Here is a 19428-nt window from a genome sequence, read left to right as displayed (position 1 = left end):
TCTGTAAGACAATCTTATCAAAGCGCCGAGGCAGTCGATTTAGTATTTGGTGTGTTGTGACCTCATGAGACTTTCCCTGTTTGATAGCCTTAAGATTGTACAATATCTCGTTTACTTGTTGCATAAATGAAGCGATATCTTGCTGGTCACTCATACGAAGATTTTTCCAACGGTAAAGGACGACCATGATATTGGAGATTGTATTAGTCTAGATCATTGTGCTTAGAAATTTCCACGCTTCTCTGGGATCAGTGATTTTGATGATATTATGGGGGGATTCGAGGATGAGAGAAAGTTGAAGCATCGCCTTTGTGTGTCTCTTCCGTTGATGAGTAGTGTCGGTGTCAACATTGATTTGATCCATGATTTCCTGTCTTGGCTAAAGAATTGGTCGGTGACAGATTGGTCGATAGCGGTTCGACCACATCCTAGAGATCTTCCTTTTTAAGAATGCTTTGCATAATTATTGATCAGTGTTTGTAGTTGTGTGAGCCTGTCAACATTGTGTCCTTCGAGCAGATGCTCTCGAGATTACTCATTGTGCCCTGTAGAGATGTACTAGAAATCTGAAAAAGAAAAAGTGGTCTTGATTTGAGGATGAGGTGCATTAGAATCTCCAATACTCTGGTTAGAAACAAAGACAACTTAGAGAAGAAAACACGCAATAAAAAAACAAATGGTGAGCTTCCCGCTCTGATACCATGAGAGAAAATAACAAAACATAACATATAAAAAGGAGGGTACAAACTTACACACAGGAACAGTGATGTTCGCAGGTATAAATACAACCGATGTAAGGTTCAGGGTCGAGTATGTAGTCTGAATTCTAGGATCTCCAATTGCCTGCTACGCATATCATCTACGTGGATGATGAGCTAGCAATGGATGTTCTAACATTAAGGTCTTGATACAAATTCAGTCAAATTCATGTTTTCATAAATTTATTGGTGATTGCATCCAAAATGTACATCATGTGTGTATGAATGTATCTAAAAGAATATTAAGTTTGGTTAATTTACATTTAATTAGAATGAGAATAATTATTCATGCTTTCATTGAGTACAAAATTTAAAAGGATTATGAGGTAAATAAATGTTTTATGTGACATTCACTTCAATGTCCAAGAAGTTTACTTTTCAACCTAAAACATAACATGAAATTTTGCCACACAACCTGTATCTTTTACAGGTTAAGTTTGAGTACTTCCTTTGCACCTACTTCTGAAGCTCATTTTAACCCTCTGGTTTTAAAATTCTTTACTTTTGTGTAATTTGTGGATCTGGTCAGTTGTCGGCGTGACCCGAAATACCCAACCTTCGTGGTTGATCACATTCTTGCGGAAATCTCAAGAACAAGACAATCTCTGCATAAACCACTTCAAACTTCAAACGCTGTTGGGCTCAAATCAAAGAAAGCAGAAATTAAAACTGCAATTGTGCAGAATATGGTACACTGAAAAAGACAAAAGCCTCTACATCAACCTAAGAATCCTTAATTTAAACTGAAGTGTTCATTCTCTGTCGAAATGCATTTGGTAGCACTCTCAAACAAATATTATCTCATCAATGTCTTCTCGCTTTCGTGCCAATTCAGACACGTTTTTTAAAAAGACACATTTGAACCATGTATCCATGGTTTTCAGAAACAGGTACACTCTTTCAGCTGGAAATGTGGGTTCTCTTTCAGTAAGGGCCAGTAGAAGACCGAGTTGCTGGAGATGTCCCGCACAGGAAAATCATTGGGGCTCATCCAAGATCTCAGATCCATCTATGTTCCGCAGACGAGGAGATCCATTATTAACAGGAGACGACCTTCTGCGATCCAATTGCCGCCTATCTCCACGCTCTCCTTCAGTCTCGTCTGCACCGCCTTCACCAGGGCTAGGAGGGGAGCCCCACTGATCCACGGAACTATCAGGTAGTTTAAACTCTGGCTCCTGCACAAGGAACCAAAGAGCATTAGGTGGAAGAATAGAAATGATAATGCATGAGATAATCATGTATTGGAGAATTCGAGCCTTATCAATTTACAGCCTCGATTTTTTTAAAAGATGTAAAACATATAATGAAAGCCAAGTTGAAAGCTAGGCAATCCAAATCTGCAATGATACCTGAACTGATAGTAGGAGATAGATTTGAGATCACATGCGGAGGTTACAATTTACCACGAATGAATACCAACTGGAGACCCTTACCTTGCTTGCAGCTTCCATCATCTTCTTCCGAAGTGCTTCGTGCTCAGCTTTCAGCCGAGAAGGGACGCCCCTAACTTGCATTACGTTCTGCTGGGCCAAATCTTCATCGATATAGTTTGCAGTTGTTGCAAACGGGTGATTAGCTGGTATCCAACGGACTTCCTCAGGATCCACTCCTTCAGGAACAGGCTCGCCTTCACTCAAAAAAACAACGGGGCGCTTCCACCTGTAAGCTTGGACACGCCTGTTCTGGTGACTCAATCTTTTCTCATCAGTAAGTGTTGTGGGAGCTACCCTGAAGAGCCTACCGTACATTTTCACAACTGAATTCTCCTTTCCTCCCTTTCCACCAACAAAAGGGTTATTAAAGGGGTCCTCGTATTTCAGCGATTTTCCACTGCACCCAATCATAAACGAAATACAATCATAAGTACAATGCTGATCGTGCAGTTACCAAAGCAGTAGCTTGAAAAAGGAGGAATTAATTGACTAACTACTGCACACAAGCTTTGATCAAACTCTGCATGGTACTTTAAATAGAACAGCTTATACACGTCAACTTAAGCACAAGATTAAGACATACTCTCCCCTGTCAGATCTTAGTTGACCCCTCTTGATGAGATCTGAGACAGAGCCTCCACCATCGTCGTTCCGGGGCTTGGCCACAAACCCAAGAACTGTCATCATAATAACTGCTGCAGTGACACCTACACCAGCTGCTAGATTCATTGGGACGCCCCTCATGATCTGTAAACGACGATAAATATTATTCAATGCATTGCTATAGCAGATAGTAATTACAGAATTCGGAGGAGCAGAAATACTTGCAATGTAAAGATGTACAGCAGGGACTACACAGTTAAGACCCGAGATACACTCAAATTGTAGAATGATGCACTCCGTGTGTCACATGGCTTCCAAGAAGCACTTCGATAGGTTTCAAATGCAACAATGTGAGGCCTCAAGGTCAGACGTTTTTGACCTTCTTAAGATATGAAACAATAGCAAAGTAATCAGAAATCAGCAACCTGATAAGGCACCTTTCCCTTTTGCCGCTAACTTACAGATGATTAAATTGTTCCACAGACTTGAAAACCCTACAAGGGAAATATCAAAGATTGGAGATCGTGACGAGCATACAGTGATCTGTATACTCATAACACTTTCAGTATCAAATGCTGCGTACATGGGAAGATGAGAAGATATCCGGTTACTAAGAAGCCGACGATCACTATACCACTAGGAAGCTGTGACAATAAATGCGCAAGCAACAAAAAGTCCAAGTAAGAATACAAGGAGAACATGAAAAAGAAATACGCGACACTGTCTTTCAAACCTCTCATCCCTATTCCTCTTTCTTTTGCGTCCGGGAATAATCGAAAAAGGAGTCCAATTCTAATTGCACCAGATACTACGCAGTAGCATGTGCCGATACGTAAGAGCCACTGGGAGGGGGAGGCTCTACCTGCGGGGATTCGTCCACTATTGACGGCACCAGAAGCTCCTCTCGCAAACCTTCGCTTGTCTCATTATTCATAGTTCCAGTTCTCGTATTCTCTGCATCTTGACGCCCAGCCATCACAATCGACACATTCCAATGCCTGCTATGTAACTTCCTCGGGCCAATCTCACCCAATACTCTATTTCTGAATCCCAAAGACGGGCGAAGTTGATTACAAGGTATCTTCAAAGACGTATCCAGCGATGAGCAAACCATGGTCACGGCGCCAGAACACTTGCACAAACGATCAAAATTCCTCATTCTACAAATGCCAGTTCTTCGAGATGACAAGCGCCTAGCAATAATCTCATTGCGCGTTTCAACAGCATGTAAAGTGCTTGTCCAGGCTTCGGAACGTCGAACGTGCGAGCCCTGCAACATGACGACGAGCCTAAAACCCAGAACCTCGATCGCAATGCCCAACTAATTCTTGCACCTCACAATGCAACATGCAACATCTCTTTTCCCATCCCTGCGGTACCCAGAAGGCGATCCACCCAACACCGGCAGAGCTAAAGAAGCAGAGATTCTAATCCAAAAACCCATAAATGTTCAACTTCACCCCACTTCACATATTATCTTCAAGGCCGAGTTGCAAGACCAGCCCATTGAAAGCTTCCAAACCAATAACTCGAAGATTCATCCACATTTAAACACCAGGAGAAAGAGAGGCGCGAAACCCTAAAGATAAAGATAGAATAGGACCTCAAAAGGAAAGGCTATGCATGAGCCTTTTCACACATCACGAATGATAATCATCAATTTCAGTTTCACGGAGCTTTGTATTGAGATTGCATTGGGCTGCGCTGATCGGGGAGGAGGTTCGGCGCCAACCATCTGATCTTCAGCATATCTGGCTGCTCACAGAGTGTTTCCACTTTAAAAACACTTGGAACTGTTTTCTATTTTCCTCAAAAGATGTTGCCTTCTGAGGGGTACAACTCAAGTGCCATATTCATTTTCTGATCCGTATATAGCTAGATACAGACGTCACCAACTTTTGTGTCAGTCGAGATTTCTCAGAGGGGATGTTTGTTCTGTTGCGATTGGGATCACTGCTCGCCGTCAAACAAACATTACTCTTAGCCATGGAAGAGAATCTGTGCTTATCATGCAGGGGCAATTACTGGGTGCAGATTGTTTCCATGACACAACTCCGAGTACTTAGAATTCTCTTCAACTTAAGACAACTGGGAAGAAAAAGAAAAGAAGTGTGTTCAAATCTGGCAAACAACAGTCCAAATGCACATCCACGACATCATCGTGCTCGGTCTCCCATATTTTCTTAGATCTCTTGTGAGGAGCTCATGACAGTTAATGTTAAAATCATGTGCATCCACTTCACAAACAAAAACTAAATGAAGCAGGTCTGATTTCAACTTTATTGATTTGTGATGATGTTCAGTTACATGTCTTGGAATCATTCACATTCACAAGTGGAGGTTAAATTCTGGCTCGAATTCACGAATCCACAAGAATTTAGGATAATAGCTCAAAGAGGAAGATATTGCGAACGCCGCTTACTGCCACCTAGGTATCGAATAGATTTCTGCGACCGAAGCCGCCTGTCCCTCGCCCCTTGGCGACTGCGGCTTATGAGGTAGTTGTACAAGGGAGCAGCCCCAAACAGTGTCAGCAAAAGAAGTACAATAACAGCACATATAAGCATGATGTTACGGAATCCATGTATGTTCTTTGGATTGGTCTGCGTTGTCCACGGCACTCCACCCACGTTCATTCCAAACGCTGCAGAAGGGCAGAAAAGAGGAATTTTAGTGCGAAGGTACCTTCTGCACCTGATAATCAAATACTGTGAATGTATCTGAAAACCATTACACGTTGAAGCTCAAGATAAGGGTTAGACACTAACCTCCAGTAACGATCGAGAGCGGGAGAAACAACATGGACAAGAAGGACAGATAGTATAACTTGCGGTTAATCTGTTCTGCTTGCCAGCTATCGAGCCCTGCTTGAATGGCCGTGATGCGGCTCACAATGAAGCCCACATTCTCTTTCAGCTTTCTCAATCGCCCTACAAGTGCCTCCAGCGTAGTCAGATCTTCGGAGGAGCACCATGATTTCCCAGCACATTTATCCTTCACTCTGGGAAACACTTGGTCGCCGTGGGCTATCACTTGCAATAACCGCTGCAAGTTCAAGTGCATCTTAGGAAACCGTCGGTCGTCCAGCATCTGCTTCTTTGTCGCACCAACACCTGCAGCAGATAAGTTGAACAGACGCGTCATGACCTTGATCAAAACTAGAAGTAGAGTAAACCTATCATTGTAGTTGCAAGTAGGTGAAATGCTCACCTATATCCAAGTCTCGCTCGACCTCGTCCAATTCAGTCTCCAGCTGCAGCACAATCTCATGCAGTTGGTCCACATGGGTGTCAATGATGTGCACCAGTAAATTACCGACTCCTGTAGGAATAGCATTCTCAGCCTCTTCAAAGGTGTTCCTGCTCAACAAAAACTCCAGAACATGCTCTTGAATGACCACGCCCCGGGACTTCGTAGATCCGAGGTGGCTCATCCGTTCGCTATCTGTGTCATTGCTTTGCTCCTTGGCCTCAATCAATGGAACCTCAGACAACAGCGACCGAGTAGAAGCTGTTGAGAAATCCAGCCTCGACACACGACCGAGCGAGACGCTAATCACACGCCTGTCAGTGACTATGGCAGAGATTCTTTGCGTGAACTTACTTGCGCAAGGGCCGGCAGAGTTCACCCTAAATACCAAAGCGCCATCCACTGTCCCACAGAAGGGGCCACTACTGACAAGAGCGAGGATTTCTTGAAGCTTCAGGGGAGGGCACAGGACGTCTATGAGATACTCGGCGGACATGGACAACTTTTGACTTGACCTTGGAAGCTCCACATGATACCAGCAGAAGCCATCAGAAACCTCCCTCATCAAGTCCCATTCCTTCTTGACGAATTTGCCATAGCCGTCGAACCTGTACGCAAATTTCCTCACTGCTCCCGGAAAGTGAAATCGTACTTGCTCAGCTCCGAAGAAGTCAAACTTCGCAACCTGCTCACTGATACTGTCCATATCGGACTCCGATCCTGAGGACTGTTGACCCAGGACAGGAACAATTCGGGAAAGTGATCTTGAATTGAACGTCATGAGTAATCCTTCGTTCCTATCAACGTGGTTAGGGCTGCACTGGGCAGCGTGCACTCAAAAGAAATGGGATTTTCTTCAACTGAGTGATCAATCCACAGTCGGCACCAAAAGAGCTACATTGCTCACGAAGAGTCGAAAGATTGAAAGACAGGATTTGCGCTAAGCCTTCCTCAGCCTGGAGAATCATCCACTGCCACGTCGACTACAAAGCACATTGTGATGAGGGACTCCTCACGCTTGAAGCTCTCCTGCTACAAAAAATCCAGTTGAAAAAATATTCAGTGAATGTGAATGACTCACTCTTGGAAGTAGATCAAATTATCTGAACACAAATATGTGAGCGTCTTCGATCATACTATCTTGTGTATTTTGACGGAAAGATAACGAATGTCTAGTTCGGCACACAAGCACTTCAAAGGTATCGCAAAATCCAAACAAAGTATTCTTAGTGCACCATCTCCACAGAAAGAACAACTTCATCGCCATCTGCAGAACATTATGGGACTTCCACGGGATCCATGCTCACAAGCAATATTAACTAGCCAACAAGGTGTACCCCGCAAATGACGCCGCGAGATTTTTCCACAGTTTTCTCCGAAAATTTACGAGTGCTACAATCATCTGTAAGAAAAAAATGGGCAGGAGAGAACCACAAGCTAGCAATCCACGCAAGAGCGGGGAAGTGCAAGCACAGGCCATCGATTCTATTATCGCTGGTGTTTACAGACTACCTCTATGATCCCCGACTACCCTTTCGAGGCAGAATCACACTCGGAGAAAAAACGCAAAAAAACTCACTCTACCATCGAAATCCATCAACGCCAGATCACACACCTTCAGGCGTGTAATCCGCACAGAGAGCACACCCTCCGCGCAGACGAATGGAAGGACAGTCGGCAGCAGTCGCAGCGATCCGCCTCTCCAGCGCAAAACGACTCACAGTAGCATTGACAGCAACAGGACAAAAGGGCGGAGCAGGAGGAGGAAGAGTCGAAACCGAGCACGATTACGTTAGACAATGAAGAGTTCTCACTCACAAACGATGTTGCCATGCTAGAAGAAACAACCCACTGCCCTCATCAAACGCACCGAAACCGAACAACAAGCGCCACAGAAACCCAAGCACAAACAAACAACGCCGCCGCTGGAGTACGAATCTCAAGAGCAAGAAGAGCGGACAATTCTGAAGCGGAGAGTGGGGAGGAAGAAGCAGTGCGGAAGGTGGTGGTGACGATCAATTAGGAGGCTAGACCGATGGCGTTGCCCTCGATCCCAACCAATCCAGATAGAACACTGGATCACAGGCTTCATTCGTCACTCACACTAGCTCTGATGAGAGGTAGTTTCCGCGGGCGTCAGTGATCATGAGCCTTCGAGAACAAGCTGTGAGATTTTTTTCACCCCTCTTCTCGCTGACTATGGTATGCAAATCTTAGCTGCCGCAAAAGGGCGTCCGAAATCAACTTCCGGGATGATGGGGAGGTAATACTCATAATGTCGACCGGATTCGCGACGCCGATGAGGTACCTCCCTGCGGGTTTCGTCCCCCACGTCGATTGTGGCCAAGCAACTCATTCAACCGCCACGATTTGGTTGCGAGGCTGCTTCTTTCCAGTTCAATTCCTGTGCTGCACAACCAGCACTGCCAATCTCGCCACACTGGTCCCATCGTGCTCGGTTCCCACGCCGCATTTCATTGCTCGGTGGGGTCGCCAGCGACGCATGCACTTGCAACTCCGCTCATTCGACGATGTCGCCGAACTCCGAACGCGGGTTTCGAAGCCCGTGCCAGGCTTCGCAACGCACCGTTGGCTTGTTTAGGGCTTAGGGGTTCTTGTCATGGTCTATGCCAAAGAATAGCACATGCCATCTTTTATGTATGCATGTGTTTCCTCTTTTTCATTCTTGAATATTATTGTCGGGACGAACAATTTGATGCGACAACGTTTTTTTAGAGTCTCTAATGAAATTTGCATGTGATTGGATATAATGTATGAATTCATTAGATATGATTACATTGTTTTCTCAAATACCGAAAAAAGAATTTTGGCTACAAGCACAAAGTTCAAACAAAAGGATTTCTGGCATTAAATAATTGAATACAGAAGCTAAAAACCCATAACGATGTTTTTATTTCTCAATGCTCACGAGAGGAATAATCAATACAGTGGGTTGATAAAATGTATACATTCGTAAACAACGTAGACAGTAAATGTATTCTTTTGTTCTGGAGCAGAACTTACAAGTTTTTTTAATAAAAAAATACGTGCCCACTGTAAATGTGTTCAAGTCAAGGAGGTTATTGCGTGTGATTAGTCTACATGTCGTATAATGTACAATTTAATTTTCTTCGATTTGCCAGAAATTTCTAGATACTTGACCATACAAATGCAAACAGAATGAAAACTTGTCCGATTCGTTTGTACAGCCCAGGGTCTCCATTAAAGAGGGATCTAAGGAGGAGGAATGGAAAGGGCCTTTGTTTTCAATTTCCTCTACATAATCCAGAAGTCCTAATTCCCAGAAGGATCCTGGAAATTTCGAATAAATTGAGGGGGACAGACATAGTCAATGCGTGCTAATAATTGAAATTTCATACGTGTTTGCATGTCACTGGTGCTATGGGAACGTAAGTTCCCCTCACCCGTTCTCATCCTACGTGGCACAGAGAACGTGCACCCTCCCGAAGTGCTCCAGCGCCAGTTTGCTGCTTCCATTCAGCTCTGGGAGCTTTTCAGAAGCGCGGTGTTGGGTGGACTGGGCTGGGTCGGACCTGGTAGAGCGGGAGAAGGGGCGGTAGAGGGGGGACGGGAATGGGTCCGGTGACAGGATGGCATGTCCCCGTGCAAAGCATGAGCCTCTTCACACCACACTGCATTTTAATAATAATAATAAAAAGGGCACACCCTGTTGCCCGTGTCTAACAGAGAAGATGTGAGACACCCACTTGGAGTTTTAACTTATTTTTGCCGGTTTTATATGTTATGTTTACTATAACCATGATCAGTTGTCTCTTCCCATAATACCCATTTTTACATTACTAGTCTTGTAATATGTTCTTACACATGAGTGGAAAAAAATAAAAGCAAGAAAAAAAAAGTAAATAAGTATTACCAGGTGTATGTACTCCTACATGGAGAAGTTGATGAGAAGTAGGGAAAATATATGTGTGTGTATTTCTATACATATATAGCTGGAAGAGACATGTGTACCTCATGTATTATCCTTACAATGGATCGTGACATTGTACAAGGCTGGAAGGAACTGCCTTAGAGAGTGACGTAAAGTTGTGACATCTTCAAAGGCATTGTATCAAGGTTGTATGCTATGCATTGAGGATAGAAAGACAAACTTTTTTCCTTTGCATATTTAGCAAGGTTACTCAAAATGTGATGCATTGGGGTTCAGAGTGCAGCCAGCACAGATTTTGTACTAGTTTGTTGTTGTTCAGAATCATACGAGACAGATATTTAAAATGGAGTGATTTAAAATTTTGTGCAATCATACATTTGTTTATGATATGTTTAAAACTATTATTGGAAACTTTATTTGATTCATTAAAACAGATATAATCAAGTAAAAAGAAAAAATGACATTACAAAAATGAGAACAAAATTAGAAATAAAAAAATACAGTAGGTACTAATCTAAAATATAAGATGTTACAGATATCTATGCTAGAAGAGTATGCAAAAGTATGAAATATTTTAACTGTAAAGGTCTAAATAATAGAATAATTATATTTTCTTTTTACATAGATCCAAGTTATTGTCAATGGTTTTTTAAAAATATAGTTACTCTTATGCAAATCAAATCAAAAATTGTGAGTAATAACATTTAATAGATCTTTTGTCTTATTTGGATGTATATAAAAAGTTAAAATCTAAATGTTTTTTTTGTAAATTTCAATTGTAAAAGAAGAAGAATACAATAGTTGCCTATACTAAAAGAATACATATAAAAGAAAGTAAGATCAAGAAGAAGTAAGTAAAATATATATATAAACAGATTGACGAAACTTTTTTGTATTTGTGCAAGACTCACATGTGACCACATTAAAGTTTCCAACAATTTTTATACTTTGAGATGTTTTTTCATGAAAGCAACTTAGGAGTTCGTTGCATAGTTTGCAAGTCTTGTAGTTTTTAGCAAGTTTCTACATTACTTTTTTGCTACCTAATATCAATGAAGACAAGATTAAGACCATTTTGGTCCTATGAATATTATAATTGTATTATAAAGATTATTAAGATGCTCTTGTGCTTCCACTCAATAATATCTATTTAATATATTGTTATTTTTATAACTATACTTCTCTTGGATCTTCTATCTTTCTTTTTAGTTATGGACAAGTATGTTATTTTTTTCACAAATTTGTCATATCTGTGTTATTGACATAGAAATTAGAAATACACACACATATAAATATATATATATATATATATATATATATATGATCTCACTTGTTTAATCCAAGTACCAAGAACTTTGTAAAATAAGATTTTAAAACACCATAATGTTTGCACACAAAGTATTAAAATTGTATAATACTTTTAAAGTAGCTTTTAAGATGTTTGATACTTCTATAAAAATATTTAATATATACTTGGTATAACTAAGAACACCTCTAGATCCAATTTCCATGTGAAAAGCTTTTGTGATTTTTTTTTAGATGATATCATCTATCAACTTATTTTGATATGTTTTTATTTAAATTTTTTTACTTAAAATAATATATATTCGAAAATTGTATATATCTTAACTATTTTAATATATATATATATTTATTTATTTATTGCTAACAAAAATTATAACCAATTTATGTATTTTTTTATTTAATGTACTAAAATTACTTGTTTATGCCTAAAATTAATATCATAGATGTATGTATATATAAGATTAACTTTTATACATACAATGTATATTTTTAGAACAAACATCACTTTATTATGAACATTACTTTTGATTTGGAGACTTGCAAACTTGTTGAATATGAAATACTTACTTCTGTTATTTTTAATTTTTAATTTGATTTTTGTTGTTGATTTAATCCCAAGTAAAACTATTATTTTTTGTTATATTTTTGAATATGTGTATATGTATGTATGTGGGTATATATATATATATATATATATATCCACCTATATATGTATAGAGAGAGAGAAAGAGAAAGAGAGAGAGATATATACATGTATATCATGATTTAAGGATTTATTAGTATTACATAAATATAAGAATTACAATTATCAAACATATTAAGACTAATGAATGATGAAACCTTATATACATATATGTATATATATACACAAGGGAATTTTAAATAGACCCACTCTTCATAAAGAATATGGTAATCATGATGAATGTGGTTGGTTTTTATTGGTTGCAGATCCAATAATGGAGAAATGAATCTAGAGGCTATTTTTAATTTTTGATTTTTGATTTTTTTCTTTTCACAATGGTGAACATGGGTGGATCAATGTAGTAAAAGCTCGAGTCTATTTCAACATTTATATCTCTCTACATATACAAATTTTAATACACATTTATTTTTTAAAATTTGGATTTGAAGGATAAGTGTAATTGAGCACATTTACTTGTATCAAATTTTAATAGAAGGCACAAAGAAAAATGAATTCTGTTGACATAAATATTTTAGAGTTGAACTGAGAACTTTAATAAGGGAAGAAAATCGAGTGAAATGTCTGGAAAATCTTAACTTTGTACTATTTAAAATTCCACCACAGTTCTTAAACACAAAATATCTTTAACAAGGCATTATTTTTTCCATGTGCCTCAAAAATAGGGTTGGAAGGATGCTACCAAAGTTTCTGTTGAAGAGGGGCTGATATATTGAGAAACTATATCATTCACAATTGAATAGTTCAGTAATTCGTTCCGCTTCCGTGGATGAAGCGCGTCGGCCAGGTTCCGTTATCTAAACCCTAATTCCTGCCAGGGTTAGTCGGTCACGTTGTAATCTCACTCGCGCTTTGCTTGCAGAAGCATTGCGAAATTCAGGTGCAGGGATTCTGATATTCTGGAAAGATGAAGGTTAAGGTCATAGCTCGCTCCGAGGAGGAATTCACCAAAGAGCGGAGCCAGGATTTGCAGGTTTGTTTCAAGAAAGTTGAAATATTTCAGCTGGTTTTACACTTCTTGGTTATTGTTAGGGTTTCGTGGTGTTTGGTGGGAATTTGATGCCGATTTGGCTGGTTTTGGGAAGAGCAGAAGGTGTTTCGCAATTTGGATCCAGCTCTTCATCCGCAGGAAAGGGCGCATGAGTACGTTCGAGCTCTCAATGCTGCCAAATTGGACAAGGTAGCTCTCCTTGCTTCGCTTTGGAACTGGGAGTGTGGTCGCTGTACATGGTTTGGTATAGAATTGTTGATTATTGGAGTTATTGGACCAAACACAAGGGTTCTGGGTTTAGGGTTTAAGGAAGAATTGTAGTGGTCTTTGATTGAACAAGTTATTTTCATGGATGATGCGCAGGTTTTTGCAAAGCCCTTCGTTGGAGCTTTAAATGGACACGCAGATGGTGTCTCTTGTATGGTCAAGAATCCTCGTCGGCTGAATTGCCTCGTCTCAGCTTCCTTGGATGGAGGTAACCAGGCGTTTCTTTTGTTCTGATAAGTAAGAGCTTCTTTGCGTAATCTATATGTGATTCCTCGGAGCGCCAGTTTTGTGCTTCTTAAGAGACGATAATTACAGAGCTATGAAATGGGTAAGAAGATGGGTGTTATTCTTTTACCCGAACCATTTTGATCTCCAATTGTTCAGTATGAGAATGAAATAGACTTGTAACCTGGTTTTTCTTCTTGCAGACATTCGGTTGTGGGATGTAGCGTACAGGTACCACTCCTGGCTCTTTTGACCTAGTTATCAGCAATTCTTTATGCATAATTAACGGGTTCTACGTTTTACTTCGTACCTTTTTACAGTAGATTGTCCATCTTAAACGGATGTGAATTGTTGTTTATTATTATTATTTTTCCCCTTCATTTTAACACCTAAAATTTGGTCTGTGCGAACAGACGCACCGTGAGGCAGTTTCCAGGACATAAAGGGGCCGTGCGGGGATTGGCTATATCTTCTGATGGAGATCATTTGGTGTCCTGCGGGGACGATTGCACGTAAGTTTTATTCATTTCTTTAGTTTAAAAATAAAAATTTGAATCAAATTTGACAGCGCCTCTGGTGCGTGTTTACTTTAATCCGGCAATGGGAGGATTGATTTCTTGTGCGTTGCAGAGTGCGGTTGTGGGAAGTGCCATCCGCGTTTACTGGGGAATCTACTGGTGACGAGATCGATATCATAGAGGTGCAATTATTTGGCTTGGCAATCTTTTATACACATCTTCAAACGCTAGGGTTATGGATGTCGTGTTCCTTCTTATGGATACGTTGATCTAACGAAGTTGCAAGTTTATATGATGGTTTCCATTGATGCTGTGTTTTTGCTATTTAGGGTCAAGTGCTTTTGTTGGTGCAGTTTAATTATTTCTTTCAATTTTTTTGTAGCCGGTCACAGAAGTTTTTCCACCTTGCGGTAATATAGCTAACTCCTCTGTCCTCACAGCCTGTGGCAACATATCAAGGTAAAAATGCCTTTAGGACTGTGGATCATCGATGGGACAGCCAAGTATTTGCGACAGGTGGTGCTCAGGTTGACGTTTGGGATCACAACAGGTGTTATATCCTTTCTCTTTTGAACCCAACTTAACCCTTCAATAGGTGTAACATCATGTGATTACTTCTAAACTATCGTGTGTAAGTCTTAGGTAGATAATGCTCTGTTTAACTGTTATTAATTTTAAGTATAAGCACGGTTGTTAAACGAAGTGCTCTCGTGATCTGGTTTGGTAGGTCTGAGCCGATCAACACTTTCACATGGGGTGCAGACTCTATACTTTCGTTGAAATTCAATCCAGCTGAGCATGATGTGTTCGCTACCACTGCCAGGTTCATCACATTTCCCTCTTTTCTAAAAATACTTATACAAAGGATTCCTCGCTGATCGCACAAGTATTTGTCACTACTGGGTTACAGTTGTGAAGATCTACTTTAGTGACTCAATCCTCCTGTTTCTTGGTAAAATCTATTCAGTTAAAGTTAACCTAGTCTTTATGGGGAGCGTTGTTTTAACTTTCTGAAATTTGTTTCTAACTGTTGGATTGTGGGGGCGCAGCGATCGAAGTATTGCTTTGTATGACCTCCGAATGGGAACTCCACTGAGAAAAGTAATCATGCAGGTAAGTTTCTTACGGTAACAGACTCACGTGTTTAAGTTTTCACATTTTTGAGTTAAGCATTAGAATGAAGGAAGATGTTGAACCGTGACCTAACTACGCATAGACCTGTGTTAAGTGATTGACATTGTCTGTGACTTTTCAGGTCGTGATTTAATGTTATTGATTTTGATTAATTAGAGATTTTAGATTTGGAGATTTAGGTTTAGATTTAGATTTAGGTCTTGAAGATTGTTTTTGTTTTTGTTGGTAATGAGGGTGTTTTGGTGCTTGTTGTGCTGCAGACCAAAACCAATGCTGTCGCATGGAACCCTCGAGAACCAATGAATTTCACTGCTGTAAGTTTGCTGGAGAATATTGCTGCTTTTCTGTTATTGCTTGGTAAGCACCCTATTTTGTTCACGTTGTGACAATAATCTTTATCTTGATGGCAACAATTTATACCACATGTGCTCAGGCCAATGAGGATGGGAACTGCTACAGTTATGATATGCGCAAATTGAAGTATTCCATGTGTATACATAAAGATCACGTATCAGCTGTGTAAGATTTCTCTACCTTCATGACTTTCTAGGAACGTGCTCAAAGTACTTGATGTTGGTCGAAGCTCTGTGTGATGTCGTTCCGACTATAGCGTGTTCTTGATATTACTCTCTCAAGGTCGAAGAAAGTTAAAACTTACGTACTCCGAGTGCGTCTAATATAATTTTGTAACTCATGTTAAATAGTTCTACATGTGCCTTTATCCCGATAAGCAGGATTGCACAACCTCTCTTTTCAATATCAGCATTGGCGAGTTTGTTGTTTGGGTGTCCCCATCTAGCATCTTTGATGTGTGCTACTTATGCATTAGTGTATTTGCATCGTTATGACAGTTTTGATTGATTTGAAAGAAAAACCTTTTTGTATCCTTTCAGGATGGCTGTAGACTATTCGCCAACTGGACGAGAATTCGTGACAGGCTCATACGATAGGACGGTTGGTCTCCCTCATCGCCTTGGGTCCTTGTTCCCTTTCGCTTGTCTCGCCATCAGGCAGTTTTACCTGATATTTGTTGAATGTAGTGATTACTGTGGGAACTGCTGTCACCGTTATGCTAGTGATATGACATTTGAAGTCGCGACATAAATCTTCATCAGAAGTTCTCTTAAAAGTTTTTAGGTGTCTTAGTTACTGCTAGCACTGTCTCATGATGATTTTGGTTCGCTTAGATTCTGTGTTAACAACTAACGTGATTTAGTGTTATGTTCTCGATTGTGCTCCATGCAGATTAGGATTTTTGCATACAACGGAGGCCACAGTAAAGAAGTGTATCATACTAAACGGATGCAAAGGTGAACTGACTTTCTTGTTGAAGCAGTGCGAGTGCAGAGCTTATTTTCGTATTTTAATAGATTGATCCTTGTGGAGCGTATTATGGTCCCACTAGTAAATCCAGAATTCTTCACGCTATAATCGGCTTTGTAATTGGTGCATTGTTTTCGTCGTTTTTATCGCGTGCCTCATATCTATTACTTTTGGCAGGGTTTTCTCTGTGAGCTTCAGTGGCGACGCAACATACGTGCTTTCTGGTAGTGACGATACTAATATTCGGGTGTGGAAGGCGAAGGCTTCCGAGCAACTAGGAGTGGTACGTACCAATCTTAGTTGTGCACCTTGTTGCTGCTTCAAGTGTAGGGTGTTACCGGAATAACAAATTGACGCGTGTTTTCGGCATTGCAGTTAGTACCACGAGAAAAACAAAGGCATGCTTATCTGGACGCTGTCAAACAACGCTACAAGCATCTACCCGAAATCAATCGTATCAACAGGTACTACCTTCGGAATAGTCAAAGTATTTCAATTAACATTTTGAGATGCCCATATTGAAGGTCCTCGAGGACGAAACAATGAATTAAACAGTCTCTCGCTCTCTTCAGTTTTTTCAAAAATTGATCAATTTTTGTGTGCATATTTTCATACGTTTTTTATGGTGGTTTTGCAGGCATCGACACTTGCCGAAACCCATTTACAAGGCTAGCAAAATGCGACATGCCGTTGCGGACTCTGAAAGGAAGAAAGAAAGCCGGAAAAGAGCTCATAGTGCTCCTGGAGCTATTCCACTTACTTCTGCTCGAAAGAAACGGATTGTTACTGAGATTGAGTAATATCTCCGAAATGTGTGCAATCTTCTATTCATGAAGCGAGGTCCTCTTCAACATGCGCGTTGCTTTGCTTCTGCTCTTATTATTATCATGATTTATGGTATCGTGTACCGGCTTCACTTGCAACGTTGTTCCGGCTGTACTGGACGGAAGTGGACAAGAGGTCGAAGCGGAAGTGGACATGCGAGCAGCACCACAGTACTTTTTCATCTGCGTTCCTTTCAATTAGTTAAAATTGGATGAATCATTGTAATATTTACAGGATGCAGGATGTTACAATTAGCGTCCATTCTTGATTTCGACAGATTCTGTACGTGAATGTCTTCGGAATGGTCTATTAGCGTTGAAATGATAATCGCCTAGTTTTAGTGGAATGATTTGGTAGTCTTCGAAATTTAGCGATATTACATCTGAGGCTCCTGATCTGAGGATTCTGCTGCTTTTATATCGGAAGCATGGATTAGCATCGTCCTTTTCGGTGTTGGGCAAAAAATCATGATTGGTATCGAATTTGATCTAACCAGGACATCACTTCTCCAGAAAAGAAGCGAAGTTAATTTCAAGTTCTTGTGTCAGCTTTTTCTAGATTGTCCAGCATTAGACCACTCATACATGTGCAAGGCAAAGTTATCATTGTCAATTCTGGGGAGGTATAACCGTAAACTATCTGCTATTCGAAAGCAGAGCTCGTGAACTGCACGGTAACCACACAGCTCCTGTGGTGGACTGTGACAAAGGCGATCCATGCAGACCGCATTAGTGCTTACTCCGCTGCTTCTTCGTCTCATGAGGATGGAGCCCCCACACTATTCAAAGCTTTGACCTCGATGTTAGGGAAACTCTGAACGAAAGGATTTCATTGATCAGTGCCCATGAAAAGGTCAGATGTCACGTCTCACGTCATGGGATGGTCCGGAAACCCCTTGCTAGCTGACCACAAGTATAGACACGCCGCATCAGGAGTTGCACGTCCTGACGAATTTGAGAATGCAGAGTGTCACCCAAAGGTGAGCAGAATGGGCCACAAGGGTTCCGGCCCGCCAGGGCTCAATTGAATGGGGCCTGAATCGACACTTGCACTATCTGTAAGTCTGACAACGCTCTGCCTCCGCTCATCCCTCCTAAGCACCACTGCATAATCAAGTCCTTCAACCTTTACTCGAGGAGATCGGTCACTGACGCCATGGCCATTAATGCTTTGATGCTTGTGGGGCTGTTATCATGAGGCGCCACAACACCCACAACACCCATAAAACTGAATCTGGATGTGAATCCAAGTTTGCGTGAAAGCCCAGATTTATGCTCTCTGTTCTCACCAGATCTGCATCGCCATCGCCGAAACCCTAAAACCCTAAACCTAGAAGCAGGCTGCTAACAGATGAATCTTGGGATGGATGACGCTTTTCGATGAATGCTTGTTGGTTTCCATTGCTGTGGATGAATGTGGAGTGGTCATCTACAAATTCCTTTGCAAATGCTAAGGCTCTTGGCTCATCGAATGTTGTTGCCTTCAATGCCTTGGGTACACCATGCTTAGCACTATTCTTTGGAGGGTCTCAAATAATGGAAAACAATTATTTAACAATTTTGAGTATTTTTGGTGTAATTTGGTGCAAAACCACATGTAAAGATGACAGGAATAAGTAACTTGGCATTGTGGGTTGTGAAGGCCTATAATGTGTGGATGCCAATGCCAATTTAACATTGACTTTTCCTACATCTGAGTGGTGGTTTTTAATTGAATTTTGTGCTATTTTGGTTGAATTTGGATTTTTTCTTTCTTTTTGTTGCAATTTGAATATGTGATGGAACAAATACACGTGCAACCAAGGGTAGGAGAATTCAAACCATATATCATTTCCATGATATTTGATTGACCACATAATCAAATTATTGCATTTGCTTCTTCTCTTTTAATTTACTTTTATTCTTTCATTCAAAAATCAATAAAATTAAGAAAGTGATATAGAAAGTGGAGGAGAATGTGGGACCCATTTCAATCAAACTTGAACCTCTGCTTCCCTAATGCTGAGCATGGAAATCAACAGCATTACTTGAACTCATGAAAGGAATGAATGAAATGAGAGGAAAAAATAAAATAAAATAAAATGTATAAACCACTTTATTTTATCATGGAAAAATTTCTGTGCAAAATGACATCACTTTTGTGATGTGACATGCATCTATAGTATTATAGTATGTGCTTCAC

General features: G+C 40.5%; 3 protein-coding genes across 9 annotated transcripts; 1 reads left to right on the top strand and 2 right to left on the bottom strand.

Annotated features, from left to right (window-relative positions):
* Positions 1–1394: 1394 nt before the first annotated feature.
* On the bottom strand, positions 1395–4312 carry LOC112286716 (uncharacterized). Its single transcript, XM_024528880.3, has 4 exons — positions 3660–4312; positions 2778–2941; positions 2195–2591; positions 1395–1936 (listed from the first exon to the last, which is right to left on the bottom strand). The coding sequence occupies exons 1-4, from the start codon at positions 4074–4076 to the stop codon at positions 1736–1738; spliced, it is 1179 nt and encodes a 392-aa protein (XP_024384648.1). The 5' UTR covers positions 4077–4312; the 3' UTR covers positions 1395–1735.
* Positions 4313–5050: 738 nt separating this feature from the next.
* Positions 5051–8318, bottom strand: LOC112286714 (uncharacterized). Of its 7 annotated transcripts, none has more exons than XM_024528879.1 (4): positions 8150–8318; positions 6008–7075; positions 5566–5910; positions 5051–5441 (listed from the first exon to the last, which is right to left on the bottom strand). In XM_024528879.1, the coding sequence occupies exons 2-4, from the start codon at positions 6825–6827 to the stop codon at positions 5188–5190; spliced, it is 1419 nt and encodes a 472-aa protein (XP_024384647.1). In that variant the 5' UTR covers positions 6828–7075; positions 8150–8318; the 3' UTR covers positions 5051–5187. The 7 variants fall into 7 exon arrangements, with proteins under 7 accessions (XP_024384647.1, XP_024384642.1, XP_024384645.1 ...); XM_024528874.3 differs by having other exon boundaries at positions 6008–7078; positions 7662–8308; XM_024528877.2 differs by having other exon boundaries at positions 6008–7078; positions 8150–8308.
* Positions 8319–12700: 4382 nt separating this feature from the next.
* On the top strand, positions 12701–17782 carry LOC112286753 (uncharacterized). Its single transcript, XM_024528990.3, has 16 exons — positions 12701–12937; positions 13055–13144; positions 13319–13430; positions 13651–13678; positions 13861–13959; positions 14078–14147; positions 14406–14515; positions 14693–14788; positions 15015–15078; positions 15360–15413; positions 15533–15618; positions 15993–16053; positions 16345–16409; positions 16600–16705; positions 16798–16886; positions 17060–17782. The coding sequence occupies exons 1-16, from the start codon at positions 12872–12874 to the stop codon at positions 17220–17222; spliced, it is 1359 nt and encodes a 452-aa protein (XP_024384758.1). The 5' UTR covers positions 12701–12871; the 3' UTR covers positions 17223–17782.
* The last annotated feature ends 1646 nt before the right edge of the window (positions 17783–19428 follow it).

The sequence above is a fragment of the Physcomitrium patens genome, chromosome 9 (genome assembly GCF_059467195.1).
Source record: "Physcomitrium patens ecotype Gransden chromosome 9, ASM5946719v1, whole genome shotgun sequence".
NCBI lineage: Eukaryota > Viridiplantae > Streptophyta > Bryopsida > Funariales > Funariaceae > Physcomitrium > Physcomitrium patens.
Note: the sequence above shows the minus strand (reverse complement) of the source record. Positions and strands in the feature narration are given on the sequence as shown.

Excerpts from the sequence above, each read along its gene's own strand:
- LOC112286716 (XM_024528880.3), bottom strand. The coding sequence starts at position 4,076 with ATGTTGCAGGGCTCGCACGTTCGACGTTCCGAAGCCTGGACAAGCACT. Across the intron at positions 2,942-3,659 it reads TAGTGGACGAATCCCCGCAG|ATCATGAGGGGCGTCCCAAT; the intron begins GTAGAGCCTCCC and ends CGTCGTTTACAG. Across the intron at positions 1,937-2,194 it reads TGATGGAAGCTGCAAGCAAG|GAGCCAGAGTTTAAACTACC; the intron begins GTAAGGGTCTCC and ends TTCCTTGTGCAG.
- LOC112286714 (XM_024528879.1), bottom strand. The coding sequence starts at position 6,827 with ATGACGTTCAATTCAAGATCACTTTCCCGAATTGTTCCTGTCCTGGGT. Across the intron at positions 5,911-6,007 it reads CGAGCGAGACTTGGATATAG|GTGTTGGTGCGACAAAGAAG; the intron begins GTGAGCATTTCA and ends TATCTGCTGCAG. Across the intron at positions 5,442-5,565 it reads GCTCTCGATCGTTACTGGAG|CGTTTGGAATGAACGTGGGT; the intron begins GTTAGTGTCTAA and ends GCCCTTCTGCAG.
- LOC112286753 (XM_024528990.3), top strand. The coding sequence starts at position 12,872 with ATGAAGGTTAAGGTCATAGCTCGCTCCGAGGAGGAATTCACCAAAGAG. Across the intron at positions 14,789-15,014 it reads GTGTTCGCTACCACTGCCAG|CGATCGAAGTATTGCTTTGT; the intron begins GTTCATCACATT and ends GTGGGGGCGCAG. Across the intron at positions 15,079-15,359 it reads TGAGAAAAGTAATCATGCAG|ACCAAAACCAATGCTGTCGC; the intron begins GTAAGTTTCTTA and ends GTTGTGCTGCAG.